At 38.5% G+C, this 26,627-nt stretch overlaps 3 protein-coding genes across 21 annotated transcripts in view; all 3 read right to left on the bottom strand.

Moving 5' to 3' along the window:
* Positions 1–26,627, bottom strand: part of CADPS2 (calcium dependent secretion activator 2) — a 450,101-nt gene that overhangs the window by 398,315 nt on the left and 25,159 nt on the right. The window lies entirely within an intron of this gene.
* On the bottom strand, positions 8,423–9,920 carry RNF133 (ring finger protein 133). Its single transcript, XM_006149211.3, has one exon. The coding sequence runs from the start codon at positions 9,682–9,684 to the stop codon at positions 8,554–8,556; it is 1,131 nt and encodes a 376-aa protein (XP_006149273.1). The 5' UTR covers positions 9,685–9,920; the 3' UTR covers positions 8,423–8,553.
* Positions 15,859–17,112, bottom strand: RNF148 (ring finger protein 148). Its single transcript, XM_006149212.1, has one exon. It carries the CDS (start codon positions 16,933–16,935, stop codon positions 16,024–16,026), a length of 912 nt encoding a protein of 303 aa, XP_006149274.1. The 5' UTR covers positions 16,936–17,112; the 3' UTR covers positions 15,859–16,023.

Genomic DNA, 26,627 nt, shown 5'->3' with positions numbered 1-26,627 from the left:
GCCTTGGGGCTTGAGAAATACACCAAGCACATGTGCATATGTGTCCCAAATCCTGACATGATGAAGAAGTGGAGAATGGGTTGCAGTGCAATTACATACTGTTTGGGAGTACTTTCACCCTCTCCCTCTGTCTCCCTGGTGAACGCAGGTACCTTGAGTCAAAATTAAGACAAAATAAATAAAAGAATCTGTTGAATGAATGAGTGAACCAATGAACCTGTTACATGGATAAGATTTGACAGTCACGAAGAAAAGGACAGTAATTCCAGTTAGAGAAGCAATGCTGCCATTCATACAGAAGATGCCAAGTGCCTTCAGATGGCTCTTGGCCAATGGCTCACCTTGCACTTATTTTCAGCTACTCTTTAATGGACTGTCTTAGTCTGTTACTGTGTTGCTTACAGAAATAACTGAGAGTAGGTGATTTATAAAAAAGAGGTTTATGGGGCCAGCAGGTGGCATGGTGGTTAAAGCACTGGAGTCCCACATGGATGACCGTGGTTTGAGTCCCAGATCAGGCAGCTTGCTTTCTTACTCCCCTGACACCCTCACCCCCATCTTTCTCTTGTCAAATTAAAAAATAATGAATAAATGAAATAAATATTTTTTAAAAAAAATAAAGGTTTACTTAAGTCATGATTTTGCTGGCTGGAAAGTCCAAAGGCATAGGGCTGGCATCAGGCTGCCTATGTCATAATATAGTTGATAGAAACAGAAAGGATGGCAGACACATACAGAGAGAGATGGAGAGGAAGCTATCTTGTCTTGATTAATACATACTTTTGTGAGCACTAGAGTCAGGGCTCACTGTGTCTCAGAAGACAGCATTAATCCATTCATGAGAGCAGGGCTTGAGTGATCCAACCACCACCCACTAAGCTCACCTCATAAATTTCATGATCCAATCACCTTGTAAACTCCATTAGGTCTCACCTTGTAAACTCCATTACAATGGTAATCAAATTCCAAAACAAATATTTGTGAAGCTGATTTTATGAATCTAAATTTGGGAATTTACATGGCTCCCTTCTGGATTTCATCTTTGACCCACTGATTTAGTATACTGACATCTTTCAGCCATTTAGTGAATAGGGGGATTGAAAACCTATCTTTTGGGAACCAGCAGTTAGTGTAATGGCTATGTCGCTGGACTCCCACGTAGTCGACCTGGTTCGTGTCCCGGACCCGGTGGCTTAAAACTCACGCCGGGCGCGTGTGCGTGCGTGCCCAAGATCCCGAGAGGAGAATGGAGGAGAAGGGATTGCGGCGTGACCATCCCCCCCTGGGGTGTGATTTCTCGCTTTCTGTCTCTATGTCTCTCTCTGTCTGTCTGGCGAGCGCACGCGCCCTACAGTGAAAAATCTCTCCAAAAAAAAAAACAACAACAAAAAAAAAACCCTATCTTTTATTGTGTGAACTGCTCTAAGCTGTTTCTGCTTTTCAGTTAGTTAATTTTTTTCTCTATTCTTTTACTTTAGAAATCACAAATTGTCTAATCTATTAGATTTCTTACAACTCCTTTGCCGGCTATGATAGTGATCGTAGAGAAACCAGATGAGAAGAGGGATGAAGTACTTAAATTCATAGTCATGCATAAATCTGAGACCAACTGTACACATGAAGCAAGCCTAAATGTGTCTTCTAACAACCCAGCATAATGGAAACTATTATGAACTACTTTCATTTGGACTATGTATGATCACGGCTCTGCAATGCATCCTAGCTGAAAATGAACTGAGCCTCTGATACGGTTCTTAAGCTTGAGTGTGCATCTGTATCAGCTGTAGGACTTCCTCAGACAGATTGCTGGGTCCACAAGTTTCTGACTCCATGGTCTCAGCTTTGCTAAGAATTTGCATTTCTACAGTTTCCCAGGTGATGTTGATGCTGTTGATCTGAGAATCACTGCTCTGAGAAGCCTGCCCTGGGGACAGGAAATGAATGCAGGTCATCATCTTATATAAAATGCAAATGTTCTGTTCAAGAGGCAACTGCATTTATGTCTAAACTATTAAAAAAGACTGATAACAATATTAGGGGATTTATAAAAATAATTTTTAACCCATTCCAAACTTCTGTAGAAAGGGAGACTATATACATTGAAACCCTGCTGATTAAATAACCACTCTTTATACAAAAGAGTAAATCTAAAATCAGTACTAAATCTAAAATCAGTACTAAATGGAAGCCTACATTTTTACAGCTCACTAGCTTTCTTGATCAATCAGATACACTCTGCCCACACTACACTCTTGATTATCCAAGTGCCAATAGAAGAAAAACAAAATTTCTCATCACATAACAAACCTCCATTACCTTTTCTAATTAGAATGAGTTCTCACACGGTATCACTTCAGTCACCTTCTGCCAGCACTTCTAATGCCTTTAACTGGGATTTTTAATCCTGTAAACCCTCAAAATTGAATTCATCTTAACAGGTTTTTCTTTACTTAAAAACTACTATATTGAGGGGCCAGCAGGTGGTGTAATGTTTAAGGTGTTGGACTCCCATGTGGTCAACCACATTTCAAGTCCCAGACCTGGCAGCTTGAAATTCACACTGGGCGTGTGTGCATGCATGGCCAAAATCCCAAGAGGAGAAGGGATTGTAACGTGACCATTGCCCCTGGGGGTGGTGGGGTGGGGTGGTGGTGGTGGTGGTGATTTCTCATTTTCTGTCTCTATGGAGAGCACACGTACCCTATAGCAAAATCTCTCTCATGGGGAAGAAAAAAAAAGAAAAAACAGAAAAACTACTATATTGGGAGAAAGACTATAGCACCGCAGTAATGCAACGCTCTGTGAGGCTGATCCACATGAAGAAGTCCTGGGTTCAAGACTGGAGACCTGAGTATATCAAGTGCAAAGAATACTCATGATCCAGGACTGGCTGAAGTTGCATGAACCCTGCTGGGGATGCCTGTGTGTGTCTCTCTCTCTTGTTCACTTTCTCTGTCCCTTTTACACATGGAAGAGAGAAATATACCTTTAAAAATATGCCAGACATATATGAACAAAGTCTTAATGAGGTGGAGAAATGGTAGAGAAGGGACTGTGATGTAGGCACATACCACTGGGGGTGTTTTCTCCCTCTTCCTCTCTCTCTGACACTCTCTGATGAGCGCACATGCCCTCTGGAAAATTAAACAAATCAACCAAAGCTAGTGTATCAAGTCCACTGCAGTATAGTAGTTAAGATACTAAGCTGCAGAACCATATTAAATTCAAATACAAGTTCTGCCACACACTGGCTGTTCAACTTTGGGCAAACTATTTACTCCATCTCTCTAGGTCTCAATTTCTTCATCTAAAAAATGGAGATACTAATGATGCCTATCTCATAGAATTATTGTTAGGATAACATAAGTTTCTGCCTAGTAAGTGCACTTAACATGTGATGGTATGTTGTAGCTATTCTTATTACCAGCACCACCACCATCCCTGTCATACTTGCCAGTTCGTCCCAGGCTACTAAGCATTTTTTTCTTTATTCTTATACAGTGCATGCATGTGCATGAGAGAGATTGAGACTGAGATCAAAATCAGAGAAAGACCAGCAGATGGTCTATCAGTTACACTGTTGGACACCTACATGGCTGGCTACGGTTCGAGTCCTGGACCTGGTGGCTTGAAATTCATGCTGGGTGCATTTGTGTGTGTGTGCCCAGAATCCCGGGAGGATAATGGAGGTGAAGGAATTGTGGTGTGGCCATCAACCTAAGAGGTGATTTCTCTCTTTCTCTCTCACTGTCTCTGTCTCTCGGATAAGCACATGAGCCCTACGGCAAAATTTTCTAAAAAAAAAAAAAAAAAATGAGAGAGAGAGAGATGAGCAGCTTCCATGAGGTCTGGTGCCCAAATTCCCTTCTTCCCGTTCTCTAGCAGTCAGATCCTGGGCATTCATGTCTGCTGTGTTTCAGGATGACCAAGCCAGGGATTCAAACCATAGTTGCCAAGTTAGAGCCAGCTTCCCATGAGGAACACATTATCTCTGTGCCATGGAGCCAGGCCCAGCATTTTCAAAATAAAATATATCAGACATAAAAAAATGTCAAACAGCATTGTAGATAGAGCTACTACAAATTCAAAGAGCCCAAAAGAGTAATATTAAAATTTACACAGTAGTAAAATCACCAATAATGTAAATGTCATCAATGATAAGTCTGCTAGTAAAGCACGGCTTAGTATTTATCATATATCAAGCTTTTGAGCTACAGTTTACATTTATCTCATTTAATTAGTATAGTATAGAGCTCTGTTTTCAGCTGTGAACATCTGAAGTCCTATGGGTTCCTCAAATTTGGGACACTCAAAATTTGGACTCTTCTATCTCAAACTTACCTCACCTGTTATTTCCTACGTTACCAAATGGCATCATTGCAACCTACTGGCTCAAGCTAGAAACCAAGGGTCACCATGAATCCTCATTCTTCCTGACCCATACCCATCTTCTCTATATCCACGGTGTGCTGCCACAGAGGAGATGAACTGAACAGGAATATTATGAATGTAGACAAGTTTGAAATCCGAGCTACCTTGGTCATCCAAAAAATCAAGAGGGACCAGCAGGTGGTGTAATGGATGTGTTGCTAAACTCTCACATAGTCCACCACAGTTCAAGTCCTGGACCTGGCAGCTTAAGCTCATGCTGGGTGTGTGTGCATGCATGCCAAAACATTAAATTTGAGGAATAAGTGGCTGTTCTGACCTAGAAATATCAAAAGCGAGTAGTAAGCATAATTGAATGTAGGCAAATGATACTGTAGAAAAAGTCCAGAAGGCAAGGAACTCAGTGTCACTTGTTAGAGCAAAATTAACACAGCTTACAAGTGGTTCTAGGGTGAAGCTGGAAAAGAAGAGATGGGCTAGGAAGAGATGGTTAATTGACAGAAACTCTGCTTTGAGTGAGAACCTAGAACAAGTCAGAAGCAGTGTTGAAGACCTCAAGTAAATTCAGAGAGGGAATTCTGAGAAAGAGGCTCTAACATAGGAAGTTTCAAAGATGACAGAATCTGATGTGTGAGAACATGATGTGTTGCAGAGTTAGGGAGGAAGGTTATAAAGTTCTGAAATCGGGGTTATCCTGCTCATCAACAGTAATGAAAAATATTCAGGTAACTGGCTAAAATCATCAAGGAACACAGTATTTTGGAGGTCTGACAAAGATGACCCTGTATGTACAGAGAGAGGTATGGCACAGCCAAGAAGAGGGGAGAAAGATTCTGGTGGACAGATTGTGGTGGAGCAGCTCTCGCGTTCGTGAGTAAAGATCTGATCACCTTCTTCACCAAAGCACATCACCCTTCCACCACCACCACCACAAAAAAAAAAATAAATAAATAAAAAATAAAAAGAGAGAGAAACATTCTTACCTTTTAGAAAACAAGATATGTATTTTAAGATATTTCTATAGTAAGCTATAATCTTTATTTTTCATGACTAAGAAATAAACATTAAAAGAATAGAGTTAAATTTTTAAAAATTGAAGAAACAACTTTCTAAGATATAAAACAGGTACACTGGAAGGATGGAAGCATCATTAAAATGACCCCTTCACACTGTCGACATGTAATCACCTACTTTTTATTTTGCTTCAATATTTCCCCAAACTCAGATCTTCTCTCTCACTTCATTCCTGCATGTTGCTTTAAAAACCAATGAGCCTGGAAAAGGAGTAAACACCCTAAGTGTACACTAAGCTTAAATCCTCTCAGAAACGCCAGATCCTAGGCTCACTAAATCCTTTGAATGGCTCACATTATTGCAAATAATAGCTCAGCAACATCTCTCGACAGGAAAACTGCATTATAATAACTCTAGAGCAAGAGAATATTGTCATTGCAGCGTGTCCTGTGATACGACAAACTGTATAGACAAATAATTTCACCTATAGTATCATTCAATCAGATATAAAGTACTTTAGAATGTTTTGTACTTTGGTGAAATATTCAACCTAATTTATCCTTGTAGCTAAGAAAACAGAAAGCACAATTTTAATGAATAACAGTAACCTCCTACAGAGTAGGGGGGCAGGAAATCAAAGTTTTATTACAAGGCAATGCAAAAACATAAAAAGTACAAGGGCTATCCATTAGAACACTGGTATTTGGGGTACAGTAGCATATTCCAGACCCATGTTATCTTTAAACATAGTTGTACTATTAGGTACAAGAGAAAATGGTATAGCCCACAGAACAGGTAACAATATACAACGATAAATAATACTTAACATTTGACACAGCAGTGCTATTTCCAGGTCCTGGTTATTAAACCTAGAGTAAAAGTAGTTTATTGATCTGTTTACATTTTAAAGACAAGGATTAAAAGTGCTGTTTTGTTCTGACATATAAAAAACAGTCATGGAAAGCGCTTAGCCCACTGCCTGGCACTCGGCAGGCACTCAGCAACGCCAGCTCCCAAGCTCACTGTCTCCACCCTTCCTTTCTCCCCTCAAATACAGATTCTAACCACTCTTTAAAGACTGTCTATTGAAAATACCTCAATCAAGATAAGCATATTGGGTGAATGCCCTTATTAATAAAAGCTATTTTATAAAAGTGAGTGCATGCTAATTTCTTGCATGTGGAAATAAATTGGGCCTAAGGTTAGCAATGATGAACAAAGCAAAGGAAGAGGGAAAGATAATGAAGCAAAACCAATGGGGATGCAGAGGGAATAGACAATGGCACTACTAATGACAAGAGAAAACAACAAGTAAGTGCCAATCTATCATGGAGCATGTATCCACATAAATTTGCCAAGTACACAGAGCTGTAATGATCTGGAATCTGGGTTGAAGACCTGCTAACAATACCAACATTGTCATTTCCATAGCTCCAGTCATTTTCTCGGGCAGCCAGTGGAAATGACTCTAGACACTCCCATCAGCTGCTAGCCTCTGGAGGCAAAGACACCAAGAGCCACTGGTTTACAATGACAGCTTATCCTAGTTTGGGAGATGATCCTCCTGGGAGTGGCTCTCATGGAGTCCTGTCTCTTCAACATGGTCCTCTGTACTTGGGGAATGACTTTCCATAGTCTCCCAGGATGAACTTGAAACGACACTGCTAAATTCTGCACAGTTCCTTCGAAGAACAGCTGTTGTGATTAAAAGTCAACTTCTCCAGAGTTCGGTACAAAGAGAAGCCTGTGTGTATACTAAACAAGACCTTGAACCACCTGGTCATCTGCCCAGTTTTGCTGTGGCCTTAGATGAGTGTCTCTGCTTCTCTAGTCTTCCTTGAGTTTCAGTTGCAGCCACCCTTCTGCCTGAGTCTGAATGCTAACACTGAACTACTCACTACATGCCTCTTCACAAGCTCTCTCTCTAGGGTTACCTAGTAATTCAAATCCCAGTGTTAGTCTTAGAGAGTTCAAAGCTCCTTATTAAAATTATGTATGCTAAACTATAATAATGAATTCTGGGTTAAAATTATAATTGAATATTTTATCAGTGTGATTTAATATGAAACTTTGCAGATTAATTTTCCATTATTTTGTATGATTGGGATAAAAATGCCTGATTTTCACATAATAGCTGCATTCTGAAAAAAAAGAAAAAGTATTTATGGTTATCCATTCAGTTACTCGCTCATTCACTCAAAAACACTTGAGTGCCCGGCACTGTGCTAGACCTTGGAAACAGAGTGAGAAAACAAACATTATCTCAAGATGTCATAATAACAATTTCTACACTGTGTTGCTTGTCTCCAAAATAATACAGCATATTTTAAACATTTTATTTAATGGTTAAAAAAACAAATGGGGCGGGGGTGGAACACATGGGAAGTAATTATGCCATGAGTAAAGACTATAAAATTTCTCTATCACTGAAATCTTTATGTTTTGAACATGTAACAATTAAAATAAACAATATTGGGCACTGAAATATTTGCTGTTCATTTAAGAGTGCTAGTATTTTATTTTAAAAATTATTCTCAGTACACAGATGCAAATAATATAAAATGTACCCATTGCTTGAGCAGAACTGTTTATCAAAAATTGGAGTGATAAAACTCTGTACAACAAAATTTTCATGCCAACCATGAAAAAAAAACACAAAACAATGACTTCAAATTGATTATATTGTGCTATATATACATTACTAAAAGATAATTTTTACTCTTCCTAACACACACAAAAAAATGTTATTCAAACTTAGTTTATGATTTCTATACTAGTATGAATATACAATTATATTAACACTTTTCTTACCAAAATAAAGGCCAGTATATGTACAGAAATATCCAGGGGGAAAAGTTTCTCCTTGCTTTTAAGATGCATGCGTACATAGAAATATATGTACACTCACAGAAGTAACATGCATTGACAGAAAATTACATTGAGTAAAAGGCAAAAGTTAACCAAAAAAAAAAAAAAAATCCTATTAGGCCTTTTCTCTTTTTTCTTTAAGGCTTGGCAAAGAATGTGGAAAATTACTGAAGTTACAAAAAAAGGACACAAAAAAACACGCTTTAGACAGACAAACTGCTTGTCAGTACTAGGGCCTGATTTGACAAACAGGTTTAATCCACTTCCTCAAAGGTCATGCTGTCAAAGTGAAGGATGAACCTCTTCAACTACTGAATTAGGCGGGCTGTCATTATTCTGGGAAGTAGGGTGCTCCTCCACATGGGTCACTTTATCTGACATTCTTGGAGGAGGAAGTTCATTATTTGTCTCCTCTTCCCTCTGTGGGAGGGTTTCAGACAATTCATTCGACATGAGAACTTGCAAAAAATCTGTTCCGTCTTCTACATCCACTTGAATGCCCAAAGCTTTCAGAATGTCACATTTGCACATGGGGCATGTCCCATGGGCTAGAATCCAAGGGTCAATGCAATTCTTGTGGAAAAAGTGCTTACAAGTCAGAATACGAACTGTATCATTAGGCTTATAGAGTTCAAAGCAAACTACACAGCTATCTCCGTTGGGATTTATCTCCTCATCCCCCTCTTTTAATACCCGAAGCTCGAGCTGGCTAAATGCTTTCTTGAGATCTGTGGTTAGTCGTTGCCATCTTCTGCTCTGAATCCTTGTTAACCAAATTCTTCGAATGTGATAAAAGACGAAATATGCTAAAGTGGCAGTTGTGACGATCACAAAAGAGACAAAATAGTGATTCATCCAGATGATGTGTTTCCTCCCCACTTCGATCATCACAGTAACATGAACTCCCTTCTGAATTAAATGCAAGATTTCCATTCCTTTTAAGTTACCGATCATCACCACGACCATGTCTTCGAACGCCTGATGAGACATGGGGAAAACCTGGTTGCCAGTGCCTGGGAAGTTATAGATGATCACGCCACTGGCTCCCCTCTCGGCTGCCACCTTAATTTTCTGTGTGAAGGTACAACCTCCCCGTTCAATAAGCGCGAGCCATGACCCTGAGTTCTTTGATCTGCTGAAGCTGGTATGAAGACCGCATGCATTTTGGCTTTTGCCCTCGGGTGGCACTAGCACTCCTGTCACTCTCTTCAAAGCGGAGCCTCGTCCAAAGACTCCCGTCTCTCCCAACTCTGACAACATGCGATTCCCAACATGAAATGATATGTTCATGTAAGCAGTCCAAACAGCACTCGCTCTACAGCAGTTCTGACTAAGCAGACAAAGAAAACTGAATTTCATAAGCCAGGAAGATGCAGTGTGGTTTCTCCAAGTGTCAGTCTTGAGGAGAGTCATCTCTCTCTTCTAGTGACTTCGGGTGAACTAACCCAACGCAAAGATGTAGCTTCCACATCTGTTGTCAATCAATTTAAAGTAAGAAAGAAGAAAAAGTCATCTGGATGAAAACAAGATCCACTGTCTTCCAGCATGGTTTTGTAAGAAATTCTTAAAGATGTCTTAGGATTTTAGATGTTTTATTAGAGAGAGAAAAGCTTTAGATTGAAAAAAAGCCCCCGTCTCACTACTCTAACTCTAAATCCTGCTTACTCTTGTGAGGTGTGATTATGACATAAAAGACAAAGCAGCCAATTAGATAAGAGCTTAGAGTGGGCTGCAAATTCAATGGTTTAAATGTTTCAAATGTTGTTATGGGTGATTTCTGTATCATTTTAAGATGGATCCAATCACTGAGCAACATATAATGTTAACAGGGAGCACATAAAACTAAAAATTAAATATAACATACATACAATGCATGCTCTTTAAAACCTGAGAGCATATACAAGAATACAACACAGGTATGCTTTTTCTTCACAACGAACAAAGGAAATGTTTCCAACAAAATGGCAAGTTTAAAAAGAATGATGATTAGTAATTAGCACCTGACTAAAGGTGAGATAAAAATGATAAGCTCAGCAACACTAATTGTATGACACCTTTGGTTACAGTGATGATTTTTTAATTTATCATACGAACAGTTGGACTACCTTTATTTAATGCCAGTTGCTCAGAAGTTTTTGGTTATATATTGCCGTTTTGATTTTTTACATTACAGTATTCTGCTCAATTTATTTCAGCCCCACTTTCTCACTCTTACATTGACTGTACTTATGACAGGAGGAAAGACAGAAAAGACTGATATCTAAGGGAAACTCATTTCTCTGCAGATCCTGACACCTGCTACTAATGCAATGATATTTTGAGGGACGAGGAGAAAGGGTGTAGGAAGAAAGATTATAGATAGCAGTATTGGTTCTACTTTTTTTTTTTTTAAATAGGTATTGATTTTAAAAAGAAAAACTTTACGGTGCCCATTTAAAGTTAACTACTGACAGCAAAGACTGTTAAAGGTCATACATTGACACAAAAATGTTTGCCAGCGCTGGCAGGTGATGTGGTGGTTAAAGGTGCTGGATTCCTACATGACTGACCACAGTTTGAGTCTTGGACCTGGAGGCTTGCTTTCTCACTTTCCCTTTCTCTCTCTCTCTGGTCAAATTAAAAAATAACAACAAATTAAATTAAATAAATAATTTTAAAAATGTTTGCCAAACTCAACAACATCCTGGCGGGTAACCCCACATGCACTGTCAACTCTGCCTACATTTCTGTTACACTCATGTAAATGGCACAATATGACTTCAAGCTAAAGGTAATACATGAACTATAATTACGACAGCCATGACTGCTGTCATCATCTTTCTTGAGGGTGTATCTCAGTATGTTTTTGTTTTTACCCCACCAGCTAGAAAAATAAATCCAAGAATTTTGACCTTGAACACAAAAGTCTCTAGCCCCTACATGTAAGGTGCTAAGAGATCATTTCAGTTGGTTCTCACCAAGACTAAGGGAGCTGGTATCTCTTATGAAATGTCAATCAACACGATACTTTGAGGTAGGAATGAAGAAGGGCTATAGGGCCCTATGGGCTCTATAAAAATGTGGCTTGGGGACCAGCAGTTAGCATAATGACTATGTTGCTGGACTCCCATGTAGTCAACCGTGGTTCACGTCCCGGACCCAGTGGCTCAAAACTCACATCGGGCACGTGTGCATGTGTGCCCAAAATCCCGAGAGGAGAATGGAGGAGAAGGGACTGCGGCGTGACCATCTCCCCTGGGGGGTGATTTCTCGCTTTCTATCTCTCTATCTCTGTCTGTCTGGCGAGCGCACCTGCCCTATAGCAAAAACCTCTCCCCCACCCCCCCCAAAAAAAAACGTGGCTGAAAAGGAAATACTAATGTAATCCTCTAGCTCAGACTGGTTGATTCTCTCTACTGAAACCCACTATTTTTTTTTCTTTCTTTCTTTTTTTTTTTTTTTTGTGGGAGAGGGGGAAAAATTAAGCTGAAAGAAACAGGCATTTTATAAACTTTTTTATCTTTATTGCTGAGGGGTATGTACTCACAGATGCAAGAGATATACATAGAAAGAGTACACATATCCTCTGATGGGCTATGGTTACAACACAATCCTTCTTCCTTCATTTCTCCAGCCATCAGGACTTGGAGCATGCATACACAGACACCCAGAGTGTTTTCCAAGGCATTAGAGCTGGGATTTGAATCATGGTCAGCCACGTGGGATCCAGCTTTCTTTCTTTTCTTTTTCTTTCAATTTTAACTTTTTATTTAAAAATAACATAGTAACAAAAAAGTGCACATACTTACGTGTACAAACTAATTCTCATGAACACCACATTTGTGAATCCAGGACCCAGAACAAGGAATGCAATATACCAGCAACGTGACAAATTCCCTTCCAAGTTACTACCTATAATGACCCCAAAGTTAAACACTATAGTTCTTTCTTATAGAATAGATCAGCTTTTATCTGGTTTTATATTTCATAAATATAATCATATATAGTATTATATCTGGATGCCTTTGTTTTACGTTTTGCTCATCAGATTTATTCATACTTTGGATATGGTTCCTTTATAGCATATCATTTTATTTTTTTCCTCTAAGTTTTAATTTCAATTTCTTTCATACATTCAATCACATGTTACTTAGATTGCAAAGTGAATATTCCAACATGTGTATCTTTATCACCTGTCCAGTTAACAATACTATCAAATTATCTTCAATAGATAATAACCCATTTCTTGGTCCCATAATGTCCTTCCTCATACTCCACTCCTTCACCCACCCTCTTCATACATTGTATCTGGTATTTATAACCATTTACTATGTTTCTATATCCTTTAGTCATTCAGTTTCAGCCATAGAGTGTAGACACTTGGTATATATTAAGTGGAGACATACAATGTCTCTCCTTCATAGCCTAGTTTGTTTCACTAAGTAGTAAATCTTCCATATACATCTACTTTCTGTCAAAAGCCAGGATCTTCTTGTTTTGGGATCCAGCTTTCTGTGCACAGCAGTTAACCACTGCACTACAGACCTAGCCCCCACTAATGTTATGTTTTTACACAACCACGTTTTAAAAAGTGTGGTACATATTTATAGACTCATAAAGCACCATCTGAATTGGACATCAGAGGTTTATTAGCAAATTATTCAGGAAGGGAGATTTTTCATGAATACAACAACTCCCATGTCCCTCTGCCTTTCATTGTTACAGAGGTTTATTCATGTACTAGAAAAGAGGAAGAAGCAAAATTATGCAAAAAGATACAATATGGAAAGGCAATCAAACCAAATTTCAGCTCTGTTGTCTGTTATCAAGATGCACCAAATCAAGAAACACAACCATCTGGAGAAGAGAAGTATTGTGGGTACATCCTGTTCTATAATTGATTCACCATGCTATGATTTAAAGAGCTCAGGTAAAAAGAGGTCAACATGTGCAATGCTTCCCTAAATGAGGCCTAAAATGATAAAATATTTGTTACATAACCAAAAGTATATCATCTAAAATAATTATCTAGAACACATTAGTCACACAGTCATCAGTAGCTTTGAAAATGAGATTTCCTAGATATTAATAAAATTAATTAGCCATGAAGAATTAGATTAAGATCTCATTCTATAGTGAAGTTTATCAAGATACAAATTATTAGATATCAAAAATTATAAATATGGAAACAAAGTACAAATGTAGTATTGAAAAAGTACATTTTAAAATAGCATGACATTCTCTTGCGCAACTGGTGTCATAACCAAAGTCAATTTGAAGATAAAGACTAATATTGGAACCTAACAGGTGGCTTGGTGGATGGCATGCTGGACTCCCACATGATTGACCATGGTCTGAGCCCCAGATCTGGTGGCTTGCTCTCTCTCTCTTGCTCTCTGGTCAAATTGAATAATAATAAGAAAAGGAAATACTAATGTAATCCTCTAGCTCAGACTGGTTGATTCTCTCTACTGAAACCCACTATTTTTTTTTCTTTCTTTCTTTTTTTTTTTTTTTTGTGGGAGAGGGGGAAAAATTAAGCTGAAAGAAACAGGCATTTTATAAACTTTTTTATCTTTATTGCTGAGGGGTATGTACTCACAGATGCAAGAGATATACATAGAAAGAGTACACATATCCTCTGATGGGCTATGGTTACAACACAATCCTTCTTCCTTCATTTCTCCAGCCATCAGGACTTGGAGCATGCATACACAGACACCCAGAGTGTTTTCCAAGGCATTAGAGCTGGGATTTGAATCATGGTCAGCCACGTGGGATCCAGCTTTCTTTCTTTTCTTTTTCTTTCAATTTTAACTTTTTATTTAAAAATAACATAGTAACAAAAAAGTGCACATACTTACGTGTACAAACTAATTCTCATGAACACCACATTTGTGAATCCAGGACCCAGAACAAGGAATGCAATATACCAGCAACGTGACAAATTCCCTTCCAAGTTACTACCTATAATGACCCCAAAGTTAAACACTATAGTTCTTTCTTATAGAATAGATCAGCTTTTATCTGGTTTTATATTTCATAAATATAATCATATATAGTATTATATCTGGATGCCTTTGTTTTACGTTTTGCTCATCAGATTTATTCATACTTTGGATATGGTTCCTTTATAGCATATCATTTTATTTTTTTCCTCTAAGTTTTAATTTCAATTTCTTTCATACATTCAATCACATGTTACTTAGATTGCAAAGTGAATATTCCAACATGTGTATCTTTATCACCTGTCCAGTTAACAATACTATCAAATTATCTTCAATAGATAATAACCCATTTCTTGGTCCCATAATGTCCTTCCTCATACTCCACTCCTTCACCCACCCTCTTCATACATTGTATCTGGTATTTATAACCATTTACTATGTTTCTATATCCTTTAGTCATTCAGTTTCAGCCATAGAGTGTAGACACTTGGTATATATTAAGTGGAGACATACAATGTCTCTCCTTCATAGCCTAGTTTGTTTCACTAAGTAGTAAATCTTCCATATACATCTACTTTCTGTCAAAAGCCAGGATCTTCTTGTTTTGGGATCCAGCTTTCTGTGCACAGCAGTTAACCACTGCACTACAGACCTAGCCCCCACTAATGTTATGTTTTTACACAACCACGTTTTAAAAAGTGTGGTACATATTTATAGACTCATAAAGCACCATCTGAATTGGACATCAGAGGTTTATTAGCAAATTATTCAGGAAGGGAGATTTTTCATGAATACAACAACTCCCATGTCCCTCTGCCTTTCATTGTTACAGAGGTTTATTCATGTACTAGAAAAGAGGAAGAAGCAAAATTATGCAAAAAGATACAATATGGAAAGGCAATCAAACCAAATTTCAGCTCTGTTGTCTGTTATCAAGATGCACCAAATCAAGAAACACAACCATCTGGAGAAGAGAAGTATTGTGGGTACATCCTGTTCTATAATTGATTCACCATGCTATGATTTAAAGAGCTCAGGTAAAAAGAGGTCAACATGTGCAATGCTTCCCTAAATGAGGCCTAAAATGATAAAATATTTGTTACATAACCAAAAGTATATCATCTAAAATAATTATCTAGAACACATTAGTCACACAGTCATCAGTAGCTTTGAAAATGAGATTTCCTAGATATTAATAAAATTAATTAGCCATGAAGAATTAGATTAAGATCTCATTCTATAGTGAAGTTTATCAAGATACAAATTATTAGATATCAAAAATTATAAATATGGAAACAAAGTACAAATGTAGTATTGAAAAAGTACATTTTAAAATAGCATGACATTCTCTTGCGCAACTGGTGTCATAACCAAAGTCAATTTGAAGATAAAGACTAATATTGGAACCTAACAGGTGGCTTGGTGGATGGCATGCTGGACTCCCACATGATTGACCATGGTCTGAGCCCCAGATCTGGTGGCTTGCTCTCTCTCTCTTGCTCTCTGGTCAAATTGAATAATAATAATAAATAAATAAAATTAAGTAAATAATTATTTTTAAAAGATTAATATTGTTTTTAACATATACTAATATTTGGGTTAAGGCAAAGCTGTAGAACAACTAAAACTAATATGAAAGACAACAAGTTCAAATAGCTGGGCATGACATGCAGTTTATTTTTTAAACACACTAATTTCACCCTCTTTCATACTTGATAGAGAAGCTGAAGTTGAAGTTTTCTTTCTACGTAAAGTGCAAGCGAATTCATCTAATCTTAATCTTTGGAAAGATCTGGTTTCGTCTTGGGAAGATGTGCTGGGCTTCTTAAGCTTTCAGAACGTCACACTTGCACATGGGGCATGTCCTATGGGCTAAAAGCCAGGGGTCAATGCATGCCTTATGGAAAAAATGCTTGCAAGTTAAAATACGTATTACGTCTTGGGGTTTGTATATGTCAAAGCAAACAACACAATTGTCTTCATTTGGATCTAGTTCCTTATCCCCGACTTTGAGCACTCGCAGTTGAAGCTGACTGATCGCTTTCTTCACATCTGCCTTGATCTGCCTTCTCCTCCTGGTAGAAGAACTGGGTACTCTGGGTCTCCAGGCACAATACAAAAAAAGGTAGGTGATTGTGGCAGCCAAGAAGGTAAACAGCGACGTAACATAATGGCTCAGCCACGGCATGTGCATTCTGCCCACTTCGATGATGATCGTCACATAGGCTCCTTTCTGGATCAGGTGAAGAAGTTCCATGCCTTTCAGGTTGCCTATCATCACTGCGACTATGTTTTCTGTCCCCTGGTGAGACATGGGAAATACTTTGTTGCCTGTCCCTGGGTAGTTATAGATGATGACCCCATTTGCTCCCTTCTCTGCTGCCACATTGATTTTATGGGTAAAAGTACAGCCTCCCCGTTCAATTAGGGCCAGCCAAGAGTCTGCCTGCTCAGGTCTGCTGAAATTGGTCAAAGGATTACAAGCGTTCTGATTCCATCCTTCAGGAAGGACCACCACACCAGACACCCTTTCCAGAGGAGAATGATTCCCAAATACTCCACTCTCTCCTAATTCTGATACGATCTGATTTCCCACCTGAAATGTTATGTTCAAGTGAGCTGTCCAAATGGCTTTTCCTTTTGAGTCAGGAAGGCAAAGTAGCAGAAAGATACTAAGCCACAACAGTCGAGATGAAACAGAACTACGCGCTGAAGAAGCAATTTTAAGTAGGTTCATTCCTCCATTTGCCTATTAACTGACAAATAGGAGAAAAAAACAACATCAGTTGTAAAAGAAAGTAAAAAAAAAAAAAAATCTGGCTATGGTTGTTGCCAGTAGATTACTAAAGTGCCTCAATGGAAAATATCTGCATAGATCAAAGATATCTTGCTCTTTCCAGCATTTTTATTTTGGGTAGATTATCTTTCTTATAATGAAACATAATAACAAGAGGTGGTATTAGTACATGTGATTTAAGGAAACTGTGACTTCTTAAAGGGAAATTATGACATCAGAGATAGATAAGCCAATCCAAGGGTTTATATTAGTGCACTGCATACTGAAATTCTATTGGCCAAAAACACTGCTAAGCAGTTAAGTCAAAATACTTAACAATTTGAACGAACTCTAAAGTAATAAAGGACTAGATAAGAGGATTTTTTTTTTAAACACTTATAGGTTCTTCACTAGTTTTGGATAGACTAAAAAGAGACCTAACCACCTTACATTATTTGTTTTTCTATCTGAAAGGCAAAGGTGCAAATCATTCAGGTGACAGTGTGCGTGCCTGGTGAGACTCCAGTTCTTATGTATGATTCTATGACCCCCAATATGCTATTCTGTGAGGAGGAGAAGCAAATCCTCCCTGCTCCCTTCCAACAGTAAGTACTCATTCCAGGATTCAAGATTCAAGTCAAGGAAAACCAAACATAAACTTGTACTATTACCCTGATACTGTCCCACTGTCAACATAAACTTTATTACCTGAAACGGCTGCTGAGAACCTCCTATGTGCTAGGCAAATACTAAATATGAAAAATATATTAGAGAAGAAAACAGACATGATTCTCCTCTTGTGGAGCTTAACTAGTGAGGGCAGATTTTAAATACATACACAGGTAACAGTAAATGTTGATAGGAGACCAAAAAGAGAAGTACAGATGATTGAGAGAAAGAACACAGGAAAGGAGGCCAAACTTAGATAAGAGCACTAAGGACATGCCTCTCTATGAACATGACATGAAGTCTGGGACTTGAAAGATTCATCACAATTACCTAAGCAAAGAATGAAGGAGAACATTTCAGGGAGAGGAAGGAGCAGTGTCAAGTCCCTATGACAGGAAGAAATGAATACAAACTTGGCAAAGTGAGAGGGGAGGGAATGGTGAGGGAGGAAAGGCAAACAGTCATGGGAATGTTAAGTGTTGTAAACATGAGAGTAAGGAGTCCGGTTTACATCCCAAGGACAAGAGAAACACACGACAGGTGTTCTAAACCTGGCAGGTGACTTAAACATGTTTCCAAATGTCCACCTTTAAAAAGTGCCTTTGGTTGCTTCACATAGAAAATAAATTAGAGGAGAATAAAGTGGTGAGAGGAGCTTAGAAGAAAGAAGACAGTACCTTGGACTCCTTTTTTAAATATTTTTTTCCATATATATTTAAGGTATACAACACTACCTTATAAGATAGATAGGCAGTAAAATGGTTACAATAGTGGAATGGCTATAGAGATATAGAGACACAGACAATACTGAGAGTTATTTTAAAGTCTGAATTAACAGATTTAGTTACGGGAAGGATAGTAGGGGGCAGAGGAAAGGATGATTACAGAGATCACAAATTACCACATTCCTTTATTTTTGCAAAGTAGAGAATCTTTATTGCTTTAAAGATGCTTTGATGTTTGTTTTTATTTAAATCCTTACCTAAATTCTGTCTCAAGTGGCCAATAAATAGGCAATACCACTCAAACGTTTATTACCTACATGTAAGGACATCCCCTACATACTGGATATACTACAAAGTCCTGGGGATACAAATCAAGAAAGGAGCTAGCCAGTGGCATGGTGATTAAGGTGGTTGGATCCCACAAGGCTGACTGTGTGGTTTGAATCCTGGACTCAGCAGCTTGAAAAACACAAGTGTATGTGCCCAAAATCCCAAGAGGAGAATGAAAAAGAGACTGTAGTGTGGCCACTAGTCAAAGGGAAGGTTAATCATGAGTTAAGCTGTTACGGTGAATCCTTCCCTGGTTGAACATATGGTCAGAGGGAGGGTGAATATTTCAGTGCTCAGTCACCAGAGGGAAATGGTATGAACTGCAAGGTGAGTAGGTAAACACAATGGCAGCTACCAGCTCCAAATTCCTGAAGCCTACCTAAATACTGTAACAAGCATGGAATGTGCATTGTACACAAGGTACTAACAAGAGCCAGAGCCTATGTTAAAGAGAATACAACATGGCCCCTGTCCTTAAGGAGGTCATCATCTATGCATGAGAGAAGATTTATATGCAAATTAGATGTACATATACATGTCTTCTGTAACTTCTAGGTTCTCATTAAAATATGAAGGTTATAACTAACATTAAAAAAGGGGAAAACTTAACTGCTTTCTACCCCTACTACTCTTTGACCTCTACTGATAAGAATGCAATGCTTCTAGAAATCTCTACTCTGAAAAAGAAGAGGAGCTAAATGTATTCACATTGCATCCTCAGATAGCATCTCTAAGATGTAAGAACAACCAAAAGGGCTTAATAAATTACTACACAAGTCACAGTAGCCAGGGCTATATTATGAGAGATCTCTAAGAGTGTACAAAACACCCTTATTTTGCATTTAAGCTCAAAGCCAACAACGGTATGGGTTTTCTGCAAAGAATTAAATGCATCATAGTGGGATTTGTAGAAATAAAATTCTAACTCCAAGTACTTTCCTGAGAGTAACAAAGCAAGTAATGCAAATGATATTTTCTGATGGAAGAATCTTTTACAATAAAATTTTACTTTTAAATTTTATCATACTGTATTTCAAACTGATAAATCTTCATGAACATTCATGTAATGAATTTCCCTTAATCACTACTCTTATACATTCTCTAAGACATATATGTAATCATTACAGAAAAGATTCTTTTAAAAATAATTTTCTCTTAATCCTTCTGATTCCAGGAAAGAGTATTATGACTATAATAAAAATAGAATAGAGAACTGTTTCTAAAAAAAAAAAATCTATGAGTCTGCATTATCTCTGTAGTCACACTAGAACAGGACAGGGAGAGACGACTAAAAAAGTTGAGAGTAAAACTAGACATTTGTGAACAAGGCAACAAATACACAGGAACCGGAACTGCTAAAGTAAATTCCAACCAGATGTGTGTGATGGAGGAGGGGGGGTTGGTAGAGGAGGGAGAAAGCAGGTAGGATGGGCGCCATTGGAAAGCTCCTAACCGATCCCAAGAGCCTCAGAGGTTCACCAGCACACAGCATATGTGCAGGTCAGCACAGAGTCAACACTAGAGCAGGGAGACACCAGGCACTAGGAGGGTGGTCTCTGTAAGCCTCTGTTTCAGGGGCAAACTATCCACTGGCAGAGAGCTGAGGCAAAGAGCAGGGATTTTGAAAAACCAGTTCAAGGTGGAACCAGAGCCAACTCTCATTGATAACTGAACCTAGCAGCTTCTTGGAGAAGGTTCCTGAACACTTCCCCTGCCAAATCTGGGCTCTGCTTCCAGGCCAAGGTGAAATCAAATTTAGAGTTCAAGAAAAGGAAGTTCAGCTGCCAAGATAGGAGGAAAGAATGTAAGTGGGATTCAGGCAGGCCACTGTGTAGATGCAACATCACAAAATGTACTCGGGATCATTATTATTTATGCTAACTAAATACAATAACTCAATATTATTAAAGGCTCTGGTGATGAAATATATTAGACATAGACACAGTATATTTTAAATCACAACACTAACCATAATTTCTTAGCTGTGTAAGCCAGGATTACTATTCTGATCTGTCTACCTGCGTGCTTAATGGGGGGGAGCATGAGAAAAGATTAACTTGCATTAGAGCTCCTAAGCATTAAGAGTCCTTTGTGACATTAAAGAAAGGGCATATTCAATATTTCCCAAATACTGCACACAAAGCCTGGCTCAAAAGGGTTTATTTGAATGAATGATTAACGTGGTCAGGTTTACCGCACTTGGACAGACACTTTCCATTGTTTTTGTTCTGGCCTTTATAATCATTCTCACCATGGTTGAGAATTTTGCAATGGCATCTTATCTAAACTGACCACCACACTTTCGCTTACCTTGAATTCATTCTGCTGCCAGAGAAACCTATTAAAAAAAAAAAAAAAAAAGTAATGGGACCAGCAGTTAGCATAATGGCTATGTTGCTGAACTCCCATGTAGTCAACTGTGATTCGTTTCCCAGGATCGGTGGCTTAAACTCACACCAGGCATGTGTGCGTGTGTGCCCAAGTTCCTGGGAGGAGAATGGAGGAGAAAGGATTCTGGTATGGCCATCCCCCCTGGAGGGGTGATTTCTTGCTTTCTATCTCTCTATCTGTCTGGCAAGCACATGTGCCCTATAGTGAAAACCGCTTCAAAAAAAAAAAAAAATCCCTAATGGGAAAACCTCTTCAAAAAAAAAAAAAAAAAAAAAGGTAATGAAGTTTGCAATAGCACTCCCCTTTGCTTAAAACCTTAAATATGCCCAGTCAATAACATGGTGTTTAGGGTGGCTAGATCAATGTGCAATTCAAGTCCTGGACCCAGCAGTGTGAAACACACACCAAGTGCATGTTCCCAAAATCCTGAAAGGAGAATGGAGGAGTTTCAGTGCAGCCATCCCCTCTGGGAGGTACTGCTTTCTAGTTTTCTTTCTCTCTCTCTCTCAGAGATGCTCCTTTCTTGTGCTCTCTCTCTCTCTCCAGCAAGCACACATGTGCTATTGCAAATTAAAGCAAACAGGAACCAGCAGTTAGCGTAATGGCTATGTCGCTGGACTCCCATGTAGTTGACCGCGGTTTGAGTCCCGGACCCGGCAGCTTAAACTCATGCCAGGTGTGTGTGCGTGTGTGCCCAAGATCCCGGGAGGAGAATGGAGGAGAAGGGATTGTGGTGTGGCCACCCCCCTGGGGGGTGATTTCTCTCTTTCTATCTCTCTGTCTATCTCTGTCTGGCAAGCGCACGCGCCCTATAGCGAAAACCTCTCAAGAAAACAAAAAAGTATTTAAAGCAAACAAACAAAAAACCTTAAATGGCTCCCCTCACCCAGAGGACAACACCTCTCGTTCCCCCGTTTATGGGAATGGCATATAAACCTCTCTGGTCTGGTCTGGTCCTCTTGTCTTCACTCCACTCTCATTTTCTACTAGTGGCAGTCCTGAAATTTATGCTTCATTTCAAATTGCTCTGAGTCTTCTGTGCGTCTTCTGCAACAGTCAGTAACTATTGTCTTATGCAGGCTTTGTTCCTGCTACAAACCTTTATCTGTCTCTAGTGTATACATATTGTACAACAGCCCAATTACTTCCTCCTTGTACCAATGCCCTTTACAATATGACTAAGGTTCTTGCATCAAGAGGTGAGATTTATTTGCATGCCCCTTGCATTTGGAAGGCCTGGTGACTTATGCTCCCCAACAGACTACAGCAAAAGTGATGGTGTATTCATTTCATTTTTTTGGAAAAATTTTGTGCTGTAGGGTGTGTATGATCTCCAGGGAGACAGAAACACAGAGAAAGAAAGCAAGAAATTGCATCCCCAGGAAGGATGACCACACTGCAATCCCTTCTCTTCCAGTTGCCTCTTGGGATATGGGGCATGCATACACACATGTCCTGCATGAGTTTCAAGTGGCTAGGTCCAGGACTCAAATTACAATCGACTACATGGGAGTCCAGCACCTTAATCACTACGCTACCTGCTGGTCCCATGATGTGTTCACTCTGAGCCTAAACCTCAGGAGGCTTTGCATTCTTCTCCTCACTCTCCTGAAACCCTGCAGAGAACCCTCAAGTAAGTAAATCTAGCATAGTAGAATATAAAGCCTAGCAGTACTTGTGGTGGTCACCTTAGATCATTCTACAGACAGGCACACAGATGCAAGAGAGGAAGATGAGCAGTGCTGCCTTCATGATCCGAAAGTGACTAGAGACACTTGAGTGGGTCCAGCCAGCCAAGACCTGAAGAATCTCCTGGCTGAGCCACAAATTTCTGAGAAATAACAGGTACTCACTCTTTTAAGTCTTTGAGTTTTGGGGTAGTTTATTATGTAAAAGCAACAAATATAAGTTCCTTTTACCAGTTATCTATTTTGATAATTACTTAAAAGCTGGAATCTTATTCTCATCTTTTTGATTCCCAGTATCTGGCACCATAACATCACAATGAAGGTTAAATTAAATTGATAAGGACATCATCATCTGTGTTTTAACTTTCAATATTGTCCATACATATGGACAATACAGCAATAAATATAAAAGGGGGATTCAAAAAGTTCATGCAAATTGGAATTAAAGTACTAATCTATTGTGTCACAAAAACAAATGTTGAAATGAAAGTACAGTTCTCTTTCCTAAAATGCATTTTCCATAAACTTTTTGAAGAATTCACATGTCTACATAGTTTTATCTTAAGGTGATCATTTCAGTTAAGAGAATAGAAATAGTTAGAATATGCATAATGAATTAAACCTTTAATTCATCTGTAGATGTAATAGTCATAAAACTTAATTTATTATAGCCAAAGCTGAATGCAAAGATAAATGAGCATTTGGAATATGATCAAATACCTTTACTTTTTAATGGGCATAAACTAAGCAACATAAGTTACATTCTCTTCTTCATTTTGAATTCAATTCGAGGACTACATAACTTTAATACTAAATAGGAACATACTTTTCTCCTCTCATTCAGTCTACCCAGTTAGAAGATATTATGGTAATTAACAAGATAGAAACTCGTTACTACTCTGGGAAATAATAGCAAAGCCTCACTGTAGTCTTAGCATTAAAGGGGTAAGACCTGAATACCCTCATGTGAACACCAAGATTAAAGAGAGCATTTGGGAGAACCAGCAAATGACATAATGATTACATCGCTGGATTCCCACATAGTTGGCTGTGGTTCGAGTCCTGGACTTAGGGGCTTAAAAATCATGCTGGGAACATGTGTGTGCGTGCCCAAAATCCTAAAAGGAGAACAAAGGAGAAGGGACTGTGGTGTGGCCATACCCCTGGGGTGTGATTTCTTGCTTTCTGTTTTTCTTTCTCCCCGCGAGCACATGAATCCTATAGCAAAAAAATCTCTCTCTCAAAAAAAAAAAAAAAAAAAGAAAGAAAAAGACAAAGACAACATTTGCTGGTATGTTATTTTTGATCCTAGAACAAAATATATCTTAATATTAACTCAACCATTTAGACTGAATTTTTGTTTCAGGGGATGGAGAATAGGCAAAATATTAAAAAGAGGAAAAAGTAGACCCGAGAGGAACCATGCTTGCCCCATTCTCTGACAGACCATTCTGTTAATAAAATCCAAGGGTGAGGACCAAATGAGTGTAGAGGTCTCTACGAGGGTTCTGTCACTGCAAATTTCCTAAAATCCTAACATATATTCTAGACTTTCCTGAGCCATGATCAATCACTGAAGGTTTGTATAAGCTTTGTCTTCCCGAGACTGGTTTCATGGAGTACAGTTAACTCTGAGTGAGCTCTTAGTAGTCAGAGGTAGCAGAGCAGAGGCAATTAAGGAGATTTTCCCATTAGATCTCTTACATTTTTTCAGTTCACAGGTCACAAAACCCTTCCTCATTTATTAGATAATTTAATCCCTCCTGGGAAGTGGCAGGGAAGTAACACACAAATCTGAAGTTGTCACATTAGGAGAAACTGTGCACTGAAGCACTGGGCGATGAGACAGACCTACATGAAATCTAGTCTCTAACATGCCAGTGCTGTGAGCTGAGCAACAGAGAACCTCAGATTTCTCATCTATAAGATGGGAAAGCAATCAGCCACTAGGGGCTATGGTGAATATTAGATGACAAAGTTCCCTTCTATTAGGTCATCAGAAAAGTCATGATGTATTTTTCTGTTTTTCTATGTACAAATGCATCATGACTTTTCCAATGATCTATAAGTCACCTCACATACTGCTAGCTTGGTAGGTTCTTTTAAATGGGTCTTTTCTTCTTCTTCCCAATCCTGTAAAGTCTCTTTCTTCCATTTTTCTTCCTACTCAAATTTTTCTCATCCTTCAAGGATCACTTTTATATCCCCTTAATGATTTCCTAGCTCAAATAAGCATGTTCTAAGACACATAATTTTACACCTATTCTATGGTCATTTATTTGTCCTATATTATGTAAGGGGACTTCAAAAAAATCATTGGAAAAATGAAATTCATATATAAGCTTATTGAGGCCAAAAGCCAGTGGTGTGGTGGTTGAAGTGTTGGATCCCACATGGCTGACTGCACAGTTTTGAGTTCCATACTAGTAGCTTGAAAATCACAGTGGGTGCATGTGAGTGCATGCCAGAAAATCCCTAAAAGAGAATGAAGGAGAAAGAACTGTGGTGTGGCCATCCCCACTGGGGGGTGATTTCTCACTTTATCTCTCTGTCTCTCTCCAGTGAGCGTATGCACCCTATAGCAAATAAGTAATCAAAAAATATATATGAGCCTATTTTGGAATAAAATATTTTTGAAATTCATGAGAATTTTTTACAATATACATTTTCTGTGAACTTTTGGGAGAACCTTCATATGTAATTAGACACTTGTATGTCTGACTGTATTTTCACCTGGTTTAGACTATCTTATGAGGAGTGGTCTCACTTTATTTATCTTTTTAAATCTTGTTCCCTCCCCCTACTCATATACTAGTGCAATAAAACATGCTCAGAGGTCCCTGACAAATGTTTGACTTTTCAAGCTCTTACTTTTAGAAATATTAAGACATAACAGCAGCTTTTGCAACTTCTGCTTTATATAACCACCCATTTGAGAAAAAAAAAAAAAAAAAAAATGGGCAATGATTTGACAAGTCTTTCCTAAGCTAAGAATTGCATTGACAACAGTTGTCTGGAAAAAGGCTTATTTAATATCACAGGATCAGAGGCCATCTGTCTTACATTTTCTCTCTAAAAGTCAAGAATAAATTTCATCCCCATCTCTGTAGCTGAAAAACAGACTAAATGTGGAGTAATATGCAGCCATAAAGTAACTACTATTTCTTTTTTTAAATTTGTTACTTATTTATTATTAAGTAAGCAGCATTTCCTGGGTTAAAATAATTTTAATTATCTTTTATTTTAATATAAACATATTGCATATATATGTGTGTGTGTGTGTGTGCATTCTTGGTATTTAGATAGAGCTCTCTCTATAAGTATCATGTCATAAATCTCAAATGGTCATCTTCAGAAGAAATTGGTATTGAATTAAGTACACACAATACATTCAAAGAAACTCCTAATATTTTATAAGCAGAAATACCACAAAAATGTCTAACCACAACCAGCATACTCTCCAACTCAGAATGCCTTCCATTCCTACTCCAAGATATAGTCAAATCCTGCAATCTCCACACCGTGACCACTTCAGTCCAAGTTGAGGTTTTTATACTATAAACTATCATGATACGTATATAAAATGTATATTACATAAATATATGCAAGTTTATTTCTTTCATATGAGAGAAATTAAGAGAGACACAGAGAGAGAGAGACAGCATCCCCGACAGGATCTTGACGTTGTGAGACCACCCCCAGCCTCAGCTGGCCATGGTTCATGGGCACAAGCACACCCATCATACTCAGGTAGCTCTCAGGACATGCACAGGGACACGTCACACCTCAGCTGGCATCACAGGGTATCACATTTTACTGCTGCATCACCCTTCCCCAATCACAATATATC

The sequence above is a fragment of the Tupaia chinensis genome, unplaced genomic scaffold (genome assembly GCF_000334495.1).
Source record: "Tupaia chinensis unplaced genomic scaffold, TupChi_1.0 Scaffold000257_1, whole genome shotgun sequence".
Classification (NCBI taxonomy): domain Eukaryota; kingdom Metazoa; phylum Chordata; class Mammalia; order Scandentia; family Tupaiidae; genus Tupaia; species Tupaia belangeri.
The sequence above is the reverse complement of the archived record's forward strand: the minus strand, read 5'-3'. Positions and strand labels throughout refer to the sequence as shown.

Coding starts and splice junctions, on each gene's coding strand:
- RNF148 (XM_006149212.1), bottom strand. CDS start 16,935: ATGAACCTACTTAAAATTGCTTCTTCAGCGCGTAGTTCTGTTTCATCT.
- RNF133 (XM_006149211.3), bottom strand. CDS start 9,684: ATGACTCTCCTCAAGACTGACACTTGGAGAAACCACACTGCATCTTCC.